Source organism: Microchirus variegatus (genome assembly GCF_963457635.1).
Source record: "Microchirus variegatus genome assembly, chromosome: 13".
NCBI classification, from domain to species: Eukaryota; Metazoa; Chordata; class Actinopteri; order Pleuronectiformes; family Soleidae; genus Microchirus; species Microchirus variegatus.
In genome coordinates, this window is record NC_139814.1 from 7523806 (window position 1) to 7547107 (window position 23302).

General features: G+C 39.9%; 1 protein-coding gene across 1 annotated transcript in view; it reads right to left on the bottom strand.

Moving 5' to 3' along the window:
- The window catches only part of LOC310935750 (sodium bicarbonate cotransporter 3-like), a 42694-nt gene extending 25547 nt beyond the window's left edge, over positions 1-17147 (bottom strand). The window contains 3 exon segments of the mRNA XM_083899690.1: positions 408-557; positions 2160-2241; positions 17048-17147. Of these exon segments, the coding sequence (XP_083755816.1) occupies positions 408-557; positions 2160-2241; positions 17048-17089 (274 nt within the window). The 5' untranslated portion in view covers positions 17090-17147.
- Between the last annotated feature and the right edge of the window lie 6155 nt (positions 17148-23302).

A 23302-nucleotide genomic window follows, 5' to 3' on the forward strand; every position in this document is an offset into this window, starting at 1 on the left:
ACGCAGCAACTTTCTCACACACGCGCGCACACACATCCCTGAAAAAGTCAGTCTTCAATCACTGTCAGAGACATTGGTCCCAGTGGCATTTAGTGCCTTTCAAAGCCAAATGTTTTATTCATAACTGTTTGAGCGACAGAGACACACACAGTCTACTCGGCAGTGACTTTGTAGGGTGTCTGGACTTTGCAGCAAGGATTGTATTTACTTAAAAACTATTTGCTGGATCTGAGGAGTTTCTGTTTATGGTCCTGTGGCTGTGCGAATACACACAGTTAGCTCCCAAAAGCAGTCGTTAACCTTATGGTAGAGTCCTGAGGGATAGAATATGAGATTATAGATGTATATAATCTGGATGCATTCGATTAGCTGTAGACTTGTTTTCATAATTAGAAACAGTGTCCAACCATAAGAAGGGGATTCCCTGCCATCTTCCTTTCCATCCTCAGAGTCTCTCTCTCTCTTCTTTCTGTGGTGTCTGTGTCCTCGGTGGCGATGCCTCCGCCTGCCTTCTCTTCCAAGAGGAACGTGAACACCTACGTACACAGCTCTGTGGCCTAAAAAATAGCAGAAAAGAGGGTATATAAAACTGTTAAGTTGCATCATCAATGATTTAAAATACCAATAATTAGGTGTTAAAGAGAATTCAGAGTAATAATTCACTGTACAGATTCTGACAATAACACAGTACATTGAATAATCATATAACTGTTACTGCAACACTGACACAAAAACATACAATTGGAAGTCCAAATGAAATAGATTAAATTAAGCTCATTTCCGTGCCAGGAAAATGTTCATTCATTTGCAGCTAACAGACAAAGTCCCATTTAAGAAGAAGACAATGACCTTTTTCCATTCCTTTTGAGTGCTCTTGATAATCTACTTTCAGGAAATCAGAGAACAGCTTTTAACTTTTTCACTCTTCTGTTTCCACCCAATCATTTATGTGCTTCCCCTCATTAATGCCACTGTTACACAGGAACTGTGTTCTGAGACGAAAAAACGCCCTATTTTTGCTCAACATAAACCCCGGGAGCTAATTTTTCACAGATAGGTGATTCCCCCTTTGATTTTAGAGGGAAACCTGGAGGAATGAAACCAAGATACAGCACTCGGACGAAGGTAGAAGTCTTGCACACGTGAGATGAACAGATGAAGGAAAACAGAGCTGGAGAAGAGGAAATGGGGTGGGAGGAAAATGACAAGATGAAAAAGGATGGAAGAAAAAACATAGCTTGGCTGGACAGAAGGCAGCTCCATGGGTGTCACAAAAACAAGGAACGAGCAGTGAGTTGGAAGGTAAAGAGGTACAAAAACAGAGGTACATGCTGCTGTGTCCAACAAGCATCCACCCATTAACAACCTAATCACATGACTTAAATATAGAGTGAGAAGTCAATATAATAACAACAATGTCAGTATTCCTTATTAAAGTCCATCTTATTAGGCAATTATATTGATCATGTTGACAAAAATATTATCAACTTAGAGCTTCCACGAGAAACCTTTGGTGATTTTTGTTGTTGATATTACTCTGCCTCGGTTTGATATTTGTGAACAGAAACAACATTGTTTGCTGATTTCCTTCTTCTGAAAACAGGCTATATCATGCAATACTATCAGACCTGATTGAGAGAGCCTTTGTGTGTATACAGGTGCTGGCGGGGCAGAAAGCATTTATTTTGTTAATACTATTAAATGACTGGGTTTTTTGAACAGCTGTATTCACCTTTGAAAGTTTTTTTGGCGCTTATTCTGCAGTCTGTTGTTTTATTAGTACAATGTGGTTGTTGCCGCCGTCACTGGAATGTAACCGGGTGACAAGATCTAAACACTGCTATACTGAGAAAGACAGAGAGGCATGTGCAGCTGATGGGCTTAATCATCACTGTGTGGACTCATTTTCCAACGATTGGAATCACGCGTTTCATTTTTAAAGGTTGTGCACTACTGATTTAATGTTAAACTCAATGAAATGCAGCAGTCTTAATATAAAACGCAAAGTTCAACAAGTTATTGTGGTAATGACATTTCAGCCTGGAACAGATTTCAACTACTTGATCTTGATTTGATGAGAAAAATATTATCTAGGTATTAAGAGCACATGGGTATCCAAGCAACAAATGAAATATGAACCGGCAATAATGGATACTTACTTTCCAACTCATCCCCTTCATAGTTTGAGTGTGTGGTGAAGCTGGACTTTCCATGGTCAACTATCGCCTCTTCATCCAGACCCTGAAAATGACAGTGAGGGACAGAAAGGGAGACCGTAAGAAATAGAAAAAGCAGGGGAAGTTATAAGTTAATACCTTTCATAGTCAAACTGAATTTGTACTTTCATTTTTCACCCATTTATTTGTTTATATTACTGCATACGACAGCTTGTTGTGACCCGACTCTTTATTCAGCTAACTAAATACTTATCATTCTCCCCCATCAAGTCTTCATCTTATTTTAATTAAGTTCACTGCTACTGTACATCCAAAAACTAACACAAAAGGGTTAATTTGGCAGATGCGATAACTGCATAGATTATTAAGCGTATCAACCGATTCAGTCTTAAACACCCCCAGGTGCTTTGTACAATGGAGCTACGCACAATTGCATCATGACAGCTTATCTACTGTATGTTCCTAGTTTCCACTAATTAGCCCGCAGTGGAAACCATCTTCATTGTTGGTTTGTGCAACAAAGGTTGAGTTTCACAGCAACTTCAAGAGGCTGGCTATGTTCATTAAAAAAACGAGGTTATGACCTTTTTTGCCTCATAATGTCATGAAAAAGACAGGAGAACAACAGATCCAATTAGAGGAATCCAGAGATGGACATAAAGCTGTCACGACACAACAACAAAGGTTCACGAAAATACAGTATTATAGAATATAATGCACAACATTGTTAAATGTTGCACCCTCATGCCTAAATCTAAAGCAAACTCTAAACCCTTAGAGGGGGTTTGTGACATGTGACCTCCCAAAATGTTGCTAGGTCAGGTTGAATAACCAAACTTGTCTTCACAAAGACGGCAATAAAATTAAATCATCAAAATCCAAACTCATTGGCTTTTGGGGTTGATAATTTGAGTGCATCTCTATGAGGAAACAATCACTGTGCTTGTTGTGAGTGGTCTTTAATAATAGTGGTACCTTGACTCCCTGCTCCTAAGTGCCAGGACATTTAAGGCAGCCACAGAGACACTGTATCCAATTACTGTCGCATGTCTGGCCAAAACAGACGTAAATGTCTAGGGAGCGATCCCTTCGGGTCTACTTCCAGAACACGGAAATTGATACTAGTGTTACTCCAGCTGGAATCACAGAAATAATCAGAGAAACACAACCCATTGGCTCTTTTTCCTATCATAATAACCACAATCACAACCACCAGCAGTCCACAGTCAACAATAGGAATAGGTTTAACAACCTAGCTTGAAGAAATTCAAGGTTACCTGGGATGTACTGCAGGGATTAGTAGTTGTTAGTTTTTTTGGGGGGGTGGGGGGATTTAATGAGAAACCAGACATGCTTGGCTCCATTTTCAATGTTGTGCTGTGACCAGGTAGGAAAATTTATTTTCCCATTTTAGACACACATTTAGGCTGTATAGTACCATGTGGATGCAATGAGTCAATGTGGTCTCAGACAGCAGGACTGACTGAAACACAGGCTGAATAAGAGATATGTGACATTGAGTTTGTGATAAATAAATGACCACTAATAAGGATTTTACCCTAGTATATTTTTGACCTTTTTTTTGACACATGCTGGGGCATGCCTGGCTACAGGAAACTATTAATACGACTGAGCCCAAAATAAACATGCTTCTATCAGTCTTTAAATGTGTCATCTTTAGTCTTATACAAGTTATAAGACAGCATATCAATGAACAGAAATCTGTTATTATTTGACGCAATACAACCTCCCCCAATAGGAGGATCATGTCAATCCCTTCAACCAATCACAGGAAGACACTGCTGCCAAGCAGGACAGACTAGAAACAAAAGCTGATGCTAGTCTCACGATTAAAGGATATATGATACAAGTCTTAGCCACAACATGCCAGTCACCACCACTGACCACACTGCAATTTCATTTAGATGAAGAGCACATTTTCTTTTCTCATCTCCTGCATTTCCCTATGCCATTAGTGACTTTCTACTATGTCTTCAGTGACATATATTTCCACACATATATTAGCATAATTATTTTCCGGTTAGAGCCCCAACTTCTATGAATAATGCCATCTGTGTCCGTGTTTGTGTGTGTGCACTTGTTAGGCTGTGAGTGTGTGTTTCTCAGCTGCTTGTGGATTTGCATGATAATGACCAGCGTTGTTCACCATCACTGACTTGATGAGGAGCGGTAATAATTGAGCTGCCGGGTGGGAGGAAAACAATGAGAAATGTATCTTTCCAATAGCTGGAGCTCGTCCTCACACACCAGACCTAGGGTGACTGAATCTGGCCAAGGGTGAGTGAAACTGGAGAGGTGGTCATTTGCATCTGAAAGCTTGAAAGTGTGAATTATTTCATGTCCAAGACATTCGTCCATCAGTCTCACTCGCCAATTTCTCATTCAGCAAGAATCATGTGAACCAATGTTTGCAAGCAGGGTACACAAAGCTAGTGTGAAACACTCTCTACTTAGTAGCATCTTATTCTTTAGCTTCTTAAAATTCTGTTCCAACAAAACCTCTACATTTTGCTGTTAAAAAAAAACATTTGCTCATGTGAAAACATTTATTATGTAACCAATGTTTTGTTATTGTCATGCCTGTTTGTGCACATGTCAAAGCCTGTTGTGCCCTCAACATTGCTTGGTACAATTTAAGGGCACCAGTTTCAACCTGTCAAATAGTTCCCAAAATAAAAACCTGCAGTCTGTCACCCCAAAGTCCTCCAGTCAGGGGGAGGTGTCTGGCCATTATGCCCACAAAGCACAGCTGTGGTTGGGCTCCAGGAGCAGTGCCAGTGGAGGGGAGATGAAGGGCTGAAGAACTGCCAGCTAGAGTAAGACAAGACAGTTTATAGTGACATAAATCAGGGCTACTGACAGAACGCAGATGCGTCTCTGGCTGCATCTGGTTCAAGTCTGGATACTATATTTCAAAATTAGGAAGAAAAAATACTATCAAAATGATTATTATAAAAGTGGTTAACCACTTCTTCTAAAATGGGACACGTCACCCCCACTGTGTGAGTTTAGATGAACTGAGAGCTTGTATAAACTCTGATGGCGGATACTGCAAATCCATGTTTGGCCCGATTAAGCTCAAAATTCTTAGGAGAAAAAATGTGGATCAATAGAAAAGCACATGATATTCAAAGGCAACATCAGTTTGGATTAGGGCCAGGTCAATGAATGATGCCAACATTCGTCACCAGCTGGCTGAACATCACATCATGATAACCAAATGATGAACACATTAAAAAAAATAAACAACTAAATCATTGCTGTATAATTGTATCTGTATTTGAGGATATTCTCTGGTTTTTACAACAACTTAGACGTAAGGAAAAAACACATTTGTGTTGGGTATAATGTGTGGGTGGGGATTTACAGTTCACATGAACTTTTAAGAGTAAACACAAGACTTACTTAACATGGGTCCAGTCTCTAATCTAAGCCTTTCTTTTGAAAATATATGAAACTGACAATTAACTAAAGTTTTTTGTTTGGAAAATAAAACAATTACAAAAGAACGATATATAATAATTTTTAACAGTATGAAAGGCAAAAATATAGCTGAGAACATTTTTGATATTGTATTCTCTGAATCTCACACATTTGTGCCCTAAAAGAGTCTTTGTCACAAGTGGATTAAAGACAACATCAACATTATCACCAGGTGACTGTTGTTAGCTTAAGGCTGCTCACAAATGTAGGTTTTTGTCTCCGACTGAAGACGTTTTAAGATACTAGCACTATAGTTACTTTTTAAGCCAATCATTTTAAACCAACAATTTAGACAGATGTGTTTTTGTCATCAATATATGACAATTGCACCATTCCCTAATAAGTCCAATGTTTGTATACAGGTGTCACCATGCTTAATCTGACCTAATTCAGTAGAGAGCATATCATCAACACCGAGCAAGCTGTATAGCATTTGACTTGCATCACGCACAAACTGACCCAAAAAAAGCTTCTATCCGTCAACCATAGTCTTACTAAATGCTGCTAAATAAAATAAAACTATGTGGAATAATTCACTACAAGTGCAATATAAAAACATGGCCATTCAGCTGATGTGCAATATCCTGGCAAGGTGCAATATTTCCTGCCTTATTCATCCATTTACCCATTCATTTCATTTTTTCTTAGCATATTTTGTATAGTATATGTATATACATTTATATTCTTTACATTTCTTCTTTTATTTTTTTTATTTTTAAACTCTTACCTTTTAATTATTGCTTGCTTTAGGACTCTCCGGCACTGAATGTCAACGCTTTTTCTAATTTATTGAACAATGACAATAAAGTCTTCTGATTCTGATTCAATATTTACCAAAAAAATGAACTAATATTCATGATACAGCATGTTGCTGATTTATGTTGTATGCAGGTGTTCATTATATGGTTATTTTAGATACTTCTTCTTAGATAATGGCCTTATATTCAAAGTCTTGATAGAGTTTTAATGAATATGAATGAAATAATTGTATTACGCGGTGACAGGACGTTAGTGCATCACTTTTGTAAAGTGCTAAAGACAGACAGACAGTGAAAGACAATCAGCCACTGAGCAAGCCAACAGGCCTGGTACGCTCTAATCTCAGTTTCTTCATAGCTTTGCTGGGAACTGTTCCAGTTAATAGATACTGACATGAGAGAGGTGTTACATTGTAAGAGACCTATCCTGGAAATGACTGAATATTTGTCCTTCTCACCACTGCCACATGAACAAGTACACACACACAACACAGATGAAACATTCACACAGTATTTACTGCCAATTCATTGTGGAACTAATTAAATGCCATTGCCATCTAAAAACAAATATATAAGAAACGATATGACTACTAACAGAACAACTGTATGCACTGCAAGTATTGGGTAATATTGTCAAATTTCAAAAAGGGACTCATGATATTTAACTGATGCCAGAAGCTAATTTTATAATCTAATCAGGCAGTAATATTTTGCTGACTTTTGCATGATAGCTGTTCAATTATATCCCTGCAGCCTGACTATATTCGAACAAAGCACTACTAAGAGGGCATTAATTGTATAATGCTTCCTCACAGGAGATAGTTAGATCTCCAAAAGGTGAAAAAATTAGAAAGAAATTTCACCTTTGAGAGACATAAGAACAGAATGAAAAGCCAAATCTAATTGGTATTCCCCAACATGCACAGACTTTGCAAACGTAAACACAAAGATGGAAACCAGGTCCTCTTTACCTCACAAATATTTCCCTCTGAATATTTGCAGTGTGCTTTGAGTTGAAAGGCAACAAGCATTCTTTATAATTCCACTTCAGTCAATAAGAATAATCTCCATTAACACCATGCACCTTGTTTGGATTTAGTGGCAGCACCCTTCAATCCCTTCTCTTTTCTCTCCTCTTCTCCTCTCCTTGTCCTGCTCCTTCAAGCAGCCATAACTGTCTCTGTCCCCTTACCTCTCATTCCTGCTCTTTGAGGCAATTCAAGAGTGGAGAGGAAATGTTTCCATTTCAAGAGGCAACAATAGCATCCTATTCACTCATTCACACATCTCCTGCTCCCCCCCCCCCCCCCCATTTTGTCAAATGTGCAGGCCACCTGCCCCATTAATTAGCATAGACCACTGTTCCACTCTGACCTAAAGGAACACATGAGGACAAACCAATATAGACACAAACGCACCAATAACACAACACACAGAACCACTCTGTGCACACCGCAGGAGTTGGGAACACAAGACGCGCACACACAGGAGGACCAGACGTACCTTAAGCACATCCTCCCCATCGCTCTGTTCATCCATTTAGACTAAAACATCCACAGGGCAAAGGCAACAGGGATTTTTGCCAGTTCCTTCTTTCGAACGGTGATCTCTTTTGTAGAAGGTGTGTGTGAGCCAAGCACTAACAGAGATTCTGTCGCACTCGTCTGTTACCTCTTGCTCATCTTTTTATAGAGAGAGAGGGAGAGAGAGGGGGAGAGAGAGAGAGAGAGAGCGGGAGCAACATACTGCTTCACAACACACGGTGCTCTGCTCTTCCCCGACAGCCCGCTCTTTGCTCGGCAGCCAATCCCACCATGCCACCATGAATATTTTATTCACCAAGCCAAGAGCTTAAAAACACACGCATAGACACAGCCACACAGAGGACATACACGCACACATTTGGAGGACACAAGTGCTCACCCACTGAGCTATTCAGGTCACAAATGAAGAACCCCCACCCCTCAGCACAGACAAATAGAAACAAGCACACGTGTGGGCTGGGCATTCCTTAGAGGGGAAAAAAAACACATGCAGACATATATTCATCAAGATTCCAAATGACTTTGATTTGACATTGACGCTTTCCAACCTACCCTCAAGGCTGCAGACGTCTTTTAACAGCCAGCAGTATCTACAAGGGCTTATTTGTTACTTTTCCATCGAAAAACTGATACATGAGAAGGTCAAGAAGATCTCAAGGAAACTCTGGATCAAAGCCCACGAGCACAGCATCCCTAACAACATCATTCGGCTCTAAAGAGATTAACCACAAAACACATACTCAAAGGTCAATACAAAGCTAAAATTAAATTTTATGTGGTAATTACATGGAAAGGGTGACATCTAAAGGCAAAACCTACACTGAGCATAGACGTCAGGTGAATTAATTTAAGGGCAAAACCAAACAGTATGCACTGTTCCAGGGGTGAGGATCAATTTCCTATTAAGGGCCATTTTAATTTTGAGGGCAAAACCACACACCACGTATAAAGTCAAAAAGTGAAGCCAAAACATCACCAGCGGTTGGCTGTGGTACAAGTTGTAACCATATTCCCTGTGTTAGCAGTTGGAACATGGGCCATATTAAAACCATCAAAGTGCTACTCAACATTTTAGTCCCAAAATGTCATCTGATATGCATTTGACATTTGAAGCTAAATAAACATAGTGAGACATGATTGGCATACTCATGAGTCTATATCAAGGATATTTCATGTTCACTAAAGTACTGGAGACTAACTATAACCGATCACCAGTGTAAGATGGCAGGACATTTATATTGGATATTTTAAATTCTTTCTTCTTTCTCAAATGATAATCTTTCCACAAACTCACAGGACTAAACTTCATTACTAAAGTTATATTGTGTTTAAAATAGCCTATCTAACGTGATGACTTGAAGCACTGGTGATTTTGACTCTGAGTTTGATGAAGATGTTACTTAGCCTAGAAATCTAGACGCCCCTAGCGGCAGCAAATGTAATTTGGCTGACGGGGCGGTCTAGCTACGCTCCATTGAGCTTAGGAGCTGAGAAATCGAGAAACGGACGGCCCAATCACATCGCGGTAGGCGGGCTTAATGTTATGACGACCATAACAGCTTAGGTTGGAGTGTATGAAAACAGGGGTAGTACAAGTAAACCATGTTATCAAATGATATTGCTGCCGGCAAAACTAGTTTGAAACATGCCTGTAATGAAAACCAGGCTATTGTACACTGTCACATGATATTACAATATATGCAACAATACAGCTCACGGTCTCTTATCTGCACGACCTTCTGCTGCGGAGGCTTCCACGAACTTTTCGTCCTCCACCCATTTCAAGTACACCGGCAAGTCACACTCTAGTCTCGACAAAACGGTGAGACACCGCTGAAAAAGTAGTTTCGACTTTGCCGGTGTGTCACCTATCGCCACTCCAACATGTTGTAATCTCTCGGCAACAGTTTATTTTTTCTTCTGTCTTTGAAAGATATTTGTTGAATGTGCAATGACGCCCGAAATCCTCAAATTCCTTTCACAAAAACGGCAACAGTCGTTGATCTCCATTACAACATTTGATTACGGCGTGTCTTCACCAAACTTCACAACAGCACATAAACACAGAGCACTCCCACACCTCATTTTTCCGTCGATCTGACTTCGTCACCTCCTTCGTTGCTCTGATTGGTTGTAGCGCTATCCTATTTTGAGGGAATTTGAAAGACAAGCGTTTATCCCACCCCTCCGATTGAGCCCTGCCTATGGAGAGTTCCCAGACCCTACATCTAAATGTGGGTCTGGCTCGTCAGGCTAGATGCTACTAGTTACTTGCAGGTTTTCTACCCACAAATCTTCCCATACCACGAAACAACAGATGTCTACATATTGTGCACCATCAGTGATCCACTCTTCAACACAAACTTTGGAATACAATGAGTCACTGGCTGGAGCTACAGCACCACCAGATGACACCCACTACTAATTACTGGACAATATAAAACAGGATAGTAGAATGTGGGACAGCTGCAAAGGCAATAAAGTGTAGGCAGGTTTTTGATCTAAAAAGGAAAATATTCAGCTTAACAAAACAAAAGTTTGACAATTTGTCCCTTATTTTTATAGACCAATATGAATCTCGGGTTCAGCAAGAATGTCACATTGTAACTTAAAATGTGGCATGTTGTACAGTTAAATCGCATTAACCTTCCTGGACATTGATTCCAACGGAAAGAAACAAAGTTTTGTCTTTTGAAGGCAAATTAGCCTCCGTCTGGATAGTGTGCAAATGAATTACTTTTATTGTATTAACATAAGTATAGCTCAACGGACTGGCACGGGGGCTGGTTTAGTGTAATTACCCATTCAAATCTATGCTATACAGGGAGTTAACTTCATAAAACACTTACTAAACCTTTCAGTAAGTGCTAAGCCAATAACGACAGTGGTCAGAGGGTTTATGCAGGCCAGACTATAACCCTCATTTAGTAGTGGGACAGTGGCCTGCATAAATGCCTTAATTATAGGCAAACTATCAAATATTTGACATTAAATGTAATGAATGCTCAAACTGCAGCGCATCTGTTATTCATATTTAAGTTATAACAATGAGTAATGATCTTAACAACTGCTGGGTTAAACAAATTAATTTAAACGAAACCCTTTAGAAAATAATGCAAACTGGAAATTAATATATAATAATGTATAGTGATAATGAGCACAATCTGCAGCCATCAAGCAATATATCTAATACCCAAGAAGAACTTGCTCTTTAAAATTCTTGCATTAGAAAATTGCAATGATCTCATCTGTAACACAGAGGCAAAGACAAGTTAGTTAAACATCAAGTCAAAGCCCAGTAAATAGCCATTTATAAATGTGTTTTGTGGCCCAAAGCCATCAGAACATCCTTTCTATTGCATTAGGTTTTTTGGTACATTGGTACACCCATGTTTTCACTTTCAAATTGACATATTTAAACTGTAAAAGTCTGAAAATAGCATGCATTTCCTGTTAAAGCCAGATGCATGTTTTTAAAAACATGTGCACACTAGTTGAATGTTTACTGGGGTGTGCATTTTGATGGATAAACAATAACAAGACTTTATTAGACATGAAGCAGTTTCCTTTACTGAGCACATTGCTTTCCATGCCTGGGGATGAGGTTAGCAGCTGGCTCACGGTTCCTTTTCAATGAACAGCAAGAGGTCAGATTTCCACAGTCACATGCGCATGGTGCATGCACACACATACAGTACATAGCCAGGCTCAGAGACACAGTATTAGACAACCCTAAACCAGCAATGATGTCAAAAGGTGAGGCTGTATTTTAAACTTATCTCTGTGGCCACTTTCTCTTTTGGGGCTTTTTTTAAACATTGCTGAGTGTTTAAAGCTCATCGTGCCCAGTATCTGCAAAAGTTATACCGAGCACACAGGAAGTGGTGGGTATCCACTGCTGCCGGTTAAGGCAACACATACACCAATCAGACACAACATTAAAAACAGGATCTGTTGTAGCTGAACAGCCTAAGTGAAATTACCAACCACAAAAGAGTGACGGTAAAATCGACACTACCGTTCAAAAGTTTTGAGTCACTTAGAAATTTCCTTATTTTTGAGGGAAAAGCACTTTTTTTTCAATGAATACAACATTAAATTAATCAGATATACACTCTATAGACTCTATACATTGTTAATGTGGTAAACAACTATTCTAGCTGCAAATGTCTGGTTTTTAATGGTTAATATACATAGGTCTTGCGCTCACATGTTACATCATAGTCTCTCACAAACACTAGTATAGTTGCGCGCACTTACTATTATACTCTCTCACAAACTCCTATAGTCACGTACATTTACTATCATACTCTCTCACAAACACTACTATAGTCATGTACCTTTACTATCATACTCTCTCACAAACACTACTATAGTCATGTACATTTACTATCATTCTCTCTCACAAACAGTACTATAGTCATGTACATCATACTCTCTTTCACGCTATTATGAATGCAACAACATGATAGTGAATGTATGAGACAATGATATGCAGTGTATGCGAATATACTAGTATGTGTGAGAGAGTTTGACTGAAACGGAAGTCAACTTGAATTTCCAGTTTCTAATTGGCTTATCAGGATGTCTCTCCAGCCAGATCTCAAGGACAATGTCCCACCTCCTCTGGGCTGCGGTCGATGAGGAAATGCAGCGGATCTTCAGACATCTGACAGCCACATGAAACACTCGTGGTCCCGGGACCCGTCCTGTACTGGTTCAAAGCGGGACGCTCTTTTTAATCCTATATAACGTGAGGGGTGGCAACCTGCCACAGGACACTATCACGGCAGACTACAACTACCAGGAGGGCGATCAATGTTCCATCACTTCAATCCTCCATTGAGAGAAAAAAGCTAAATTAAGTACAGGACGGGTTGACCCATGTTTCCGAGTTGTAATGAATGCAGCATCATCCCAGTCGCATTTTGTGAAGAGCCACTGCACTCTGCCCGAGATTGGATAAAATCACTGGAGTTTGTTGGCTACAGCAGCTACAGGAGGAGAGGATCCGCTCTGCCCTGATACACCTGTTGCTCCAGGTCTGTAGATCCGCTGCATTTCCTCATCGACTGCGTTCCAGAGGAGGCAGGACATTGTTCTTGAGATCTGGCTGGAGAGACATCCTGATAAGCCAATTAGAAACTGGAAATTCAAGTTGACTTCCGTTTCAATCAAACTCTCTCACACATACTAGTATACTCGCATACACTGCATATCATTGTCTCATACATTCACTATCATGTTCAGGGTTTCCCCCAGAAAACCTGCTAAAGGCCGGTGGTAGGACCTCTCGGGCAGCCCACCAGCGGCCCACTGCGTTTTTGTAAAAAAAAAATGCAGGACATTTTAAATTATGACTATAATGTGTTATTGTAAGACATTTATTAAAATACTTCTACACCAAGTATAGAGTCTTACAAAAAGACACACTCTTGAAATTAAATAAATGTTTTGTTTTTTCACTTAAGTTAAATACTAATTAAGTAATTGGCCAGTGAATCTTAAAACAAGCCATGGAATGGTCACATTTAAAAGTAAAATAAAAAAGTGGTAGTGCCCCCTCATCTGGTGCAGACAAACAGCCTTTTTATTTCTGCGCACAGCCCCTGCGCTGTTCTCTTTTCCCTCTCCTGCGCCGTTCGTCGCTCCTGCGCTCTGCGTCTCCAAAAGGTCTCTTCCAAAGCAGACTGGATCATTTCTCTACTTGTTTTATCCCCACATAAAAATAATGATCTATATGACGAGGATCGAGTACAGTTTAGTTAACTGTTCAAAGAGAGAGAGTGTTCTCTGGTGTGACGTCGCGGGGAGTTCATAATCTACGCCGTATGCAGCCAAGTTTCGCTTTTGTGCAAAGATACTTTCCAGCCTTTAATAGGTGCTGTTCCACAGTGTACTCGCTGTGTTTCGACCGCCGAATTATCGTGCATCCCTAAATATAACATCTTTATTGACAAGAACAATGTAACCGTAATAATGACACACTTGATAGTGTGACTTGGGTTTCAATCGGCACCTGGCGGCCCGCCAGGCTTATAATACACTGGGGGAAACCCTGATGTCGTTGCATCCATAATAGCGTGAAAGAGAGTATGATAGTAAATGTACATGACTATAGTACTGTTTGTGAGAGAGTATGATAGTAAATGTACGTGACTATAGTACTGTTTGTGAGAGAGTATGATAGTAAATGTACATGACTATAGTACTGTTTGTGAGAGTGTATGATAGTAAATGTACGTGACTATAGTACTGTTTATGAGAAAGTATGATGTAACATGTGAGCGCAAGACTGAATTATTTCTCAAACGGCCTCTCATATATAGAGGCCCATTTCCAGCAACCATCTCTCCAGTGTTCTAACGGTACATTGTGTTTGCTAATCGCGTTAGAAGGCTATTGGATGATTAGAAAACCCTTGTGCAATTATGTTAGCACAGCTGAAAACAGTTTTGCTGGTTCTTTGACGAAAGCAAAGTTTGAAGGGCAAAATTATTATTTTTAATAAAAATCATTATTTCTAATCAATGTCTTGACTATATTTTCTATTCATTTCGCAACTCTTTTTATGAAGAAAAGTGTGAGTTTTAATGGAAAACACAAAAGAATAGTATAGGTGACCCCAAACTTTTGAACGGTAGTGTAGCTCATGAAAGATGCAAAGAACTTGGCACATTCAACTCATCCTAATATGATGATATGGACTTAAAATAAGTAGAATAATGGGAGAGGACCCACTTGTGATGTAATATAAAGGTCTCATTGTAATGAACACACAACAGTTCTTAATACATTTATGAAAAAACTATTATACAGGAGTTCCAGTTCTGCTGATAAATATCCCCTAAATGCCACATACTGGACTTTTAAAATTCATTTGCAGAAAGCCTAGGCTGAGTATAATTACTTCTCCACACCACCGCCAATACTGATTAGTCTTTAGAAGAACCTTGTACTTTGATCCTCGTCCATGACAGAAATGTTCCCGTCACCACTGGGGAGGATTTCCTCGGGTTTACACTGATCAGCTACAACATTAAAACAGACACTTAGTGTAAACTTACTGGTTCATTGGTGAAGGACATAGTTTGGTATTATGTAACATAGCACTTTGATTATCGTCTCAGCCTCTTGTGTACTTTTCCTCTCCAACAGCACAAGCTTTTCAACAAGAATAACAGCATTTCCTCACTTGAACATGTTGTACATGAACACCTGGACGCATTAGATATGCAAATGAGTGCATTTAATTAAGCCAATGTACCAGCAGATCTCATCGTCAAGCCACATAGTTTCAAAAGAAATGATGAGTGAACCTGTTGAACATCACGATTAATATCACAGAAATGATTCGTGGCACCACTAATCAATTACAGGCATCATAAACTACTGTCACGCCTGTTAAGGTAACAAGGCAGACTTTTAAATGCACTCACAATAAGCCAATTGTGGTCAATTTTCATTATTGGTGAACTGGAGGAAAATAGTTAATATTGCATTCGAGTGACTTGAAAATGCTGTCTAGCTCACCAACATACAGTCCTAGTGGCTTACTTTGACGTGCCAGAGGGGGCAGCCAGCATCGCTCCAGCTATTCCAGGAGCCCATGATTCATAATGAGCTTGTTTAAGATTATTGTCAATAACTGAAAATATATCCCTCATGTCTCAGTAACATAGCAACATTTCTGTGTCATTGTTTATTCGAGTAATCTTTTGTACTGTTGGTTACGTGTGTGTGTAACATTACACTTTGTGTAGCCTGTTTGTTGTTACATGAGTTCCGCCGTTCTCAAACTTTTGATTATTTTGATTAAGAACCCTTTAAGTCCCGCAAGGGGAAATTCAATTCTGCAGTGAGTTAGTGAACACACACAGCACACAGTGAGGTGTAGAACATGTAACCCAGCGCAGTGAGCTGCCATGCCAGTGAGCGGCGCTCGGGGAGCAGTGAGGGGGTTAGGTGCCTTGCTCAACAGCACTTCAGCTGCGGACTGGTCGGAGATTGAACCGGCTACCTTCCGGTCTCGAGCTCGAAGCCCTAACCACTAAGCCACAGCTGCCCCATACCACCTGAGAAAACATTGAGCTCTCAAAGTAACACCATTTTTGCCAACAATTTTAAAATACAGTGGCGTAAATGGGTCGAGCAAAGTCAGCTACAGCTACAGAGGCAGATTTATTCCCAATAACATAATTAGCTCTATCATCATTCTCCTCTTCCTCACATGTACTTCACACACTGGTATAGTGACATTAGATTAAGATGGAGCGAGCGATGAGGTGACAATTTATTATTTAATTAACTCATTTTGTTATTGTTTCATATTCCTTGCACCCTGGTCCCTTTGAGTACCACCAGAGTAAGCTTGCGTGCCATTAGTAGTACAGGCACCACAGTTTGAGAACCATAGTGTTATCAGTTTTCTCATTAGCAGTACAGATATGGAAGAATGACAACATTGTCAATCATTAACATATATACATATATTTTTTTTAAAGATTACAACAACTGAATGTATAATATAGACAGTATTGTCCGCGGTAAGTATCGCGATAATATGAAGAATCGCAGTTACTTTGTTTAGGACAGTTTAAAACAGTTTCCCTAGAATATGTTGCCTACATAGTACAATTACTTATGCTAACATTTAGGTCATTAAAGCTCTTTATTGGTCTCTTTTTCCAGCCAACGGTTATTTTTCATATTTCGCAGCTGTTAATAATTAAAGCTCGTGTCTTTACTGAGCACTTCCTCGAGAGCGAATGAAGGAGCTTTCACTAAGTAACTACACACCTCAACGAGTATGTAACAATTTCCTCCAAAACATAAACATCATTGAACCTTAAACCAAACACCTGAACATAACTTTTGTCCGTGCCACGTGTCAGATGCAGAAAGCCGGCTAACAATGGCAGCAGCCGGATGGTGCCCCCACTGACTCACAAGCATCCCTCGCAGTTGTGCCGCTGCTTGGCAAACAAGGGACAAAACACCCGGACAAAGAGCCACAAAAACATCATGGTGGAATAACGGTTAACTGTGCGGGGCGGGGACTTACTGTTCTCAAGAGGGGTCTCATTTGTTCCGAGTACTCGTCCATTTAAGCTGCCGCCGGGTCCTTATCTCCACCGTGAGTTCTCAATGTGTTTTATCTGACCGGTAAATGTGCGTGTGTACGTGAGTGAGACCGAGCCGGGTGACACTTGTCTGAACGGAGAGGACTGGCTGTGCTTCCCCCGACGACGCGGTAAGGACACGCCTCTAAAATGATTGACAGCAATTGACAGCCAATGCGCTTTCAATACCCGGAATTTTCAACGAATCACATCTAATGACGTATGGATAAGGGCGGGGAACGCGCCTTTGTTGCTTCAAAGTCCCAAGTTGGGAGGACTTGTGCTATAAATACTATATATACAAACTGTTTATGTGTATTTATAATAGTGTAGTATATTTATAATTAATAATAATAATAGCAATACCAATTCTTATAATTTGTGGCAAACAGTTCACAAACACACGTGCATTAATTCATTCATGAATGAATGAATTAATTAATTTTAACAAGCCTATTTGTAAATTATATTGTCTAAAATTACATTTGGGGTCTTTTGGGTGAAATTAAGCTTCCGGAAAAACTAAAGTACGTAAGTAAGGAAGTAAAAACTAATTTGCAAAATGCTAACCCATAGTCTTGAAAGGGAGATTATAACTAACATCACCACACATTTATTGAATTATTAATATCATACAATCTAATCAGTAAAAACCGAAGTCTGAATTAAATCATATACTACGTGCCTCTCATCAACATCAACAAGCCTTTGACTCGTGGCTCATCGTTATCCATCTTCTAAAAAAGCACATGCTCATCATGTGTGAACGAGATTTGTGTAATGACACATTTTGACCAGCAGATGGCAATGCTGTATAGGTCACTTTTTTGAAGCCATGTAAGAGATGTACATAGCACAACATTAACCATTATTGGCTACAGTTATGCTTGTTAACTAACTTTTTATCCATCAAAAATAAAATAAAATGTGAATATAAGACATAAAGCTTCAGTTGTAAGAATGCATTTTGAATTTTGGTATGAAAATGTGGTACATCATGATAGTGTTCATGTTAGTGCATGAGGAAACAATGTTGTTGTTTGCAATTTCCTATAATGACCCACCCATAAAGCTATAGCATAACCAAACATATGGTGTTTAATGGATTATAATAAAAAGAACACCCTCATAAATGCAAACTCACATTTAAAACACAAACATAACTTATTTGCATATAAAAGTAGCTACTAAGCAGACGTGTATAATAAAAAAAAATAGGCTGGTGTAAGCAGCAAAAGTAGTCTGTTCTTGCAGAAGACTTAATCAGTGTCTTCCTTTAAATAGAGCCTATTCCTCATCAACCCAGCAACCTCTGGCATAATCACACGGCAGTTCAGAAATAGAACTGCGAGGTGGGAGAGCAAACTATCACCTCTTAATTGTACCCTGAGTCTTAAAGATGCTGAGAGCCCATTAGCGCACAAAGACGTGTGCTGTGTATCGCTCCTAAAAAACATGCATCCACATAATGCAGCTGGGAGATGAGTCAGAATTTAGACAAGTGGAAGAAGCACCACACTGGCATCCACCTGTGCTGGGAGTCACATAAAGAGATGCAGACTGCAAGGTGTGGTGATGATGAGAAAGAAAGTTTTCTCTTTCAAAAGCTCTGGTGGTGGAGAAATTGTACTAAACTTGCTGTGGTGGAAATAGTACAACTTTAGTCTCTTACTGACAAATTCAATAAAAAGCAGGTGACACTGCAAAACTTGAGTGCGTAATTTTGAAACATAAACAAATGTCAGTCAGAGGCAAACCATTGTCAAATGAATTCCCACAATGCTGACTATGTGTTTCTCTGCATAGTGGTGTTAAGATCTTGTGTCACCTGGTATCACCAATGTGTCAAGACAGACGGCAGCAACAGCAACATTGCACTCGCATATAAATACAAGGCATAAATGCTTCTTGTCCCTGCCGGCCTCCGCACTACAGCTGTATACACTCAAACGCTCCCTCTGTCAGGTCTTATTTTTTCAGATGAAGGATGCAGCATAAAACAATAATCTTACACTGTTTCTGTTCACGAAGACCAAACAAAGGCAAAATAATTACATCATCAACAACAACAAAAAAATCACACAAAAGTTCCACGCTGCAGCTTTAACAAAGGCAGATATTTTTCATTTTGCTGTGAGCAGCAGAGAGAGGCGACAGATTGGACAGTTTAACATGTTAGGTGCAAACCACCAAAAGAATATTGATTGTGTCCCAGAAGCTATACGAGTTAGGAGTTCTCTGTTCCCAACAGACCGAGCGGCTGTTGTCTCTTTCTCTGGAGGTGAGGCCTTCTGAAGGTGCCAGGAGAGACGGAAGAGAATATGAAATTCCCAAATCTGTTGGAGCGCTCCCCTCAAAGTGCCAATGCATTGATTTTGATGATAGATCTTTTCCACCTGGCTGCTTCAGCATGCCCTACTCCAAACACTGCTCTCAAGACCAGGGTCTTACGGGAGCCTTAGTGCCCCCGAATCCTGCTCAACTCCTCAGGGACTCTCCCGAGGAAGGGGAGGGGAGGGAGTAGAGCCCAGTGACCAGCATGGTGTACCCAAATCGACGCAGGGTTGGGTAGACAGTGGGAGGGGCCGATTATGGTCAGAAGGGGAAAGAAGGGGGGGGGGGGGGGGGGGCTGGCCTGTTGAGGTACATCCCACTGGCCTCCAGAGGGAACACAGGGGCTTGAAATCAATGTGCTGTTAAGTGCAGCTTAGCCGCAGGATACTCTCTTCATCATTATCCATGCGCCAGTGAGTCAGGATCCTGCCTGCGTGCCGCACACTCCGTCTGGGGGCACGAGCACGAGGCCCTTCCACGTCTCTGGTTCCTCTCACCTCTGTACTTCCCTGCCAACACTCGACGCCTTTTTTTCCAAACAGTTGTGGCCTTGCTAACTTGAGACTCATCTCTCACCAGACTCTTACTCCGAGAGACCCGCGAGCATGACACTTATATACTGTAGTCGGCCCAGTTCCAAAGGAGTCAGTGAGGTTATATAATACATTGCTTGGTGTACATTAACACCTTGGGTGAGCTGAAAACATCATCATTAGGACTGTCAATGTCCACGACCACGATAAATAAAAGCATGCACCTGTGCTGGAGCGGATCCACATGTGGTGCTGTAGTATACTGGACCTCGTTCCAGTGTGGATCCAGGTGATCACCTCTATATATCTTTTTATTTAACCAGTCTAATTGAGATTGGAATCTCTGTTACAAGAGACACCAGCATAAAAATATTAAATCAAGATAAAACACACACACACAAACTCACACAGTTAAATAAATAAAACAAGAGACACAGTAATGAGAGAGAGAAATTCAAACAACAGTTTAGTTCAACAACGTTCAGTTCTGGCTCTGTGGATTGACATTTGCAGAGTATTATTTAAGTTCAGGCCATGATGAGTTTAGTTTCCACACATGTATATAGTGCAAATGCACATAGGATCCAAGTTAAGATTTGTAGACAATAGTGAGTAAATCTATCAACATATATAGAGAGAACGGTGGCAGCTGCATGTACATGATTTGCAAGACCAATATTCAAATGTGTAGTGTGCTTAGTTAGTTCCATACTGTTATAATTAAACATTAAACTCAAGCTAATTATCTGACTCCTTAATAAAAAAAAAAAGGAAAAAAGTGGTCAGTGTGATAAATGAAGTGAGTGCATCATAAAAAACGGTACAACAGGAACAGCTTTGAAGTATTTCTGTCATGATAATCATTTAACACATCAGAAGGGAAAATACAGTGTGAGGCGAAAACATAATCACCGTCTCCGTCTCAGTCTGTCTGTAGGTTCTGTTTTTTTTGTTTTTTTTTTAAAGAGGAATGTCTTAAAAAGAAATTGTTGATCCATGCAGACACACATGTGCCTGTGGCTGCATTCAGTCAGTGAGAGCAGTAATAGTGTGTGACTGAAGGTGAGGAAACAGCCTCAGGCCTTCATCTGTGTTTTAGATGTCAGCCCTCCTTGGGTACAATGTCTCCGTAGCCTCTTTGGCCTTTATTACATGAACTTTCTACATGGTTAACGATGGATGGCCTGAGGGAAGGACAATCTTGCACACACACACTCACACACACACACACAGACAGCAAAGTTTTACTCATTCAGACGAAACCACTGGTTGGTCTTCTATGGGCCTTTTATCACCGACACTCCAATAGAAGTCATCCAAAATTTTAAGAGAACATTGTGATCCACAGTCGAGCACAGTCCTTTCTTATTCAGGTCTTATTCCAATGCACATATCTCCTGTAAGTTAACATGGTCTGAATATGTGGAAGCATGCTGTAGAGGTGTCTATTGATTGCTGCACTTCTTGCATGAATGCTTGGGGAAGACACAATCTATCGACTTGTTGCCGGATTTCGCAGCTGTCAAGGTTTCGGCAAAGAATCATCCTTTCAAGGTCATGGAATATCTATAACATTGTGTGTTTACTGTTTAACTGATGATGTTAACTGTAGCTTACATACAAGGTGCAGTGTCGGCCAGAGGTTTCGGTTGGTGGATGACTGAGTAGAGCTCAGAAACAAATCTGAGAAATTATACCTGCATTTCATTGCTATACTTTAATTATATTGAGTTCTAGTGTTGCAATATAACAAATTACAAATACTTTGTTGCAAAAAGTGCAACATTGACATATCTGCATTTTCTTATTTATATTTCTAGCAACTTTTACCTTTGCTCCACTACATTTTTGTTGGATGATGCTCTCCATTTATATAGCAAGTCTTGATGCTTTACACCACAGTTTTTCCATTCACTCATTCATTCTCACATTCATACAGCATATTTTCTATTACACATTTTTCATACCCATACACAAGCTGCCGCCCGGAGCATCATAGAGAGTATAATATAGAATGGTGGAGTCGGGAATCGAGCCCACAACCTTCCACTTGAAAGACGACTCACTTTGCTACTAAAATTAAATACATTTAATATAAAAAAAATGACTTTTGATACTTTTACTCACAGTAATATTGTAAAAGGTGACTTCAACCTCTACCAAAGTAATTTTCGGAAAGATACTTTTACTCAAGTATCCCTTTTAGGTACGTTTTACTGTACTTGAATTTGTCCAGGGCGAAAAGCAAACCTGCAATAACACAGACAAAACATTGAAATGTGTGTTTATTATGTGGATTATGACATTTGCAGATCTGGCAGAGAGAGAAACAAAGTTGTAGTAACTTCTATTTTTAATAAATGATATGCTAGTTATGGTCATGTACATTTTCAACCCTTTATTTTCGCCTAAGGTTGCCACTTAGTGTGTCCGACGTCCACCCCTCAGTTACACTCAAACAAAGATTAACACGGGTCAAAAAACCAAACGGCGAATAAAAATATCATCAGATGCCTCGAAATACAATTTGCTGACACGCGCAAGTGCAAACATTTCTATTCATCAGCCTCACAAATCCCCCGAAGAGCCTTTTTCTTTACAGCTTTCATGAGAGGCCAGGGCAATCAAGCACTCTACCTTGTTAGGAGGTGTTAATTGGAGTTAGTCAGACTCCTCAGTTTGTCAAGGAGTCTGACAACAGAATTAATTAGAATTTGTGTATGTAAATCAATTCAAATTGGGGTCCTTGTGGGGGAGGTTTTGAAGTATTTTCACTGAGAAAAAACAGGTGCCGAGAACACGAGCCAAGAAGTCTCTGTGTGAATCTCATGACTTCTCTTTTTGTGGATTTCGTCTTCACTAATCCACTTTTGGAGAGGCCATAGATCCCTTGTATAAATAGATGTGTTGAGCTGTATGTTGCCCTTGGATGGATGATGGACAGTTTTCTTTCCACTTTTCCCATGTTCACTTAGTTAGTACATGTGCCTCACGTGCAGCAGTGTTACTCGGGTAAACAACAAAACGTGTTAAAACACATGGCAACAACAGACGGAAAAGCAGGACCACGTTCTTTTGTGAGCAGCTTCACCTTAATGACTCGTGTCATGCGAGACGTGTAAATCTAAAACTTAAATCACACTTAACACACTTGAATCGGTGTTACATTGTAACACTTATTTGTAGTTTGAAAGGCACTACTCATTTTTTTTTTTTTTTTTTCCTGCGTCGAAGCCGTGGCATCTGAGGACTCAGAAAAAGTAGAATGACATGCAGAGAGCAGCAGACCTCCGTCAAGTGTTCTTCTCTAATGAAGCAGCACTAAAATTA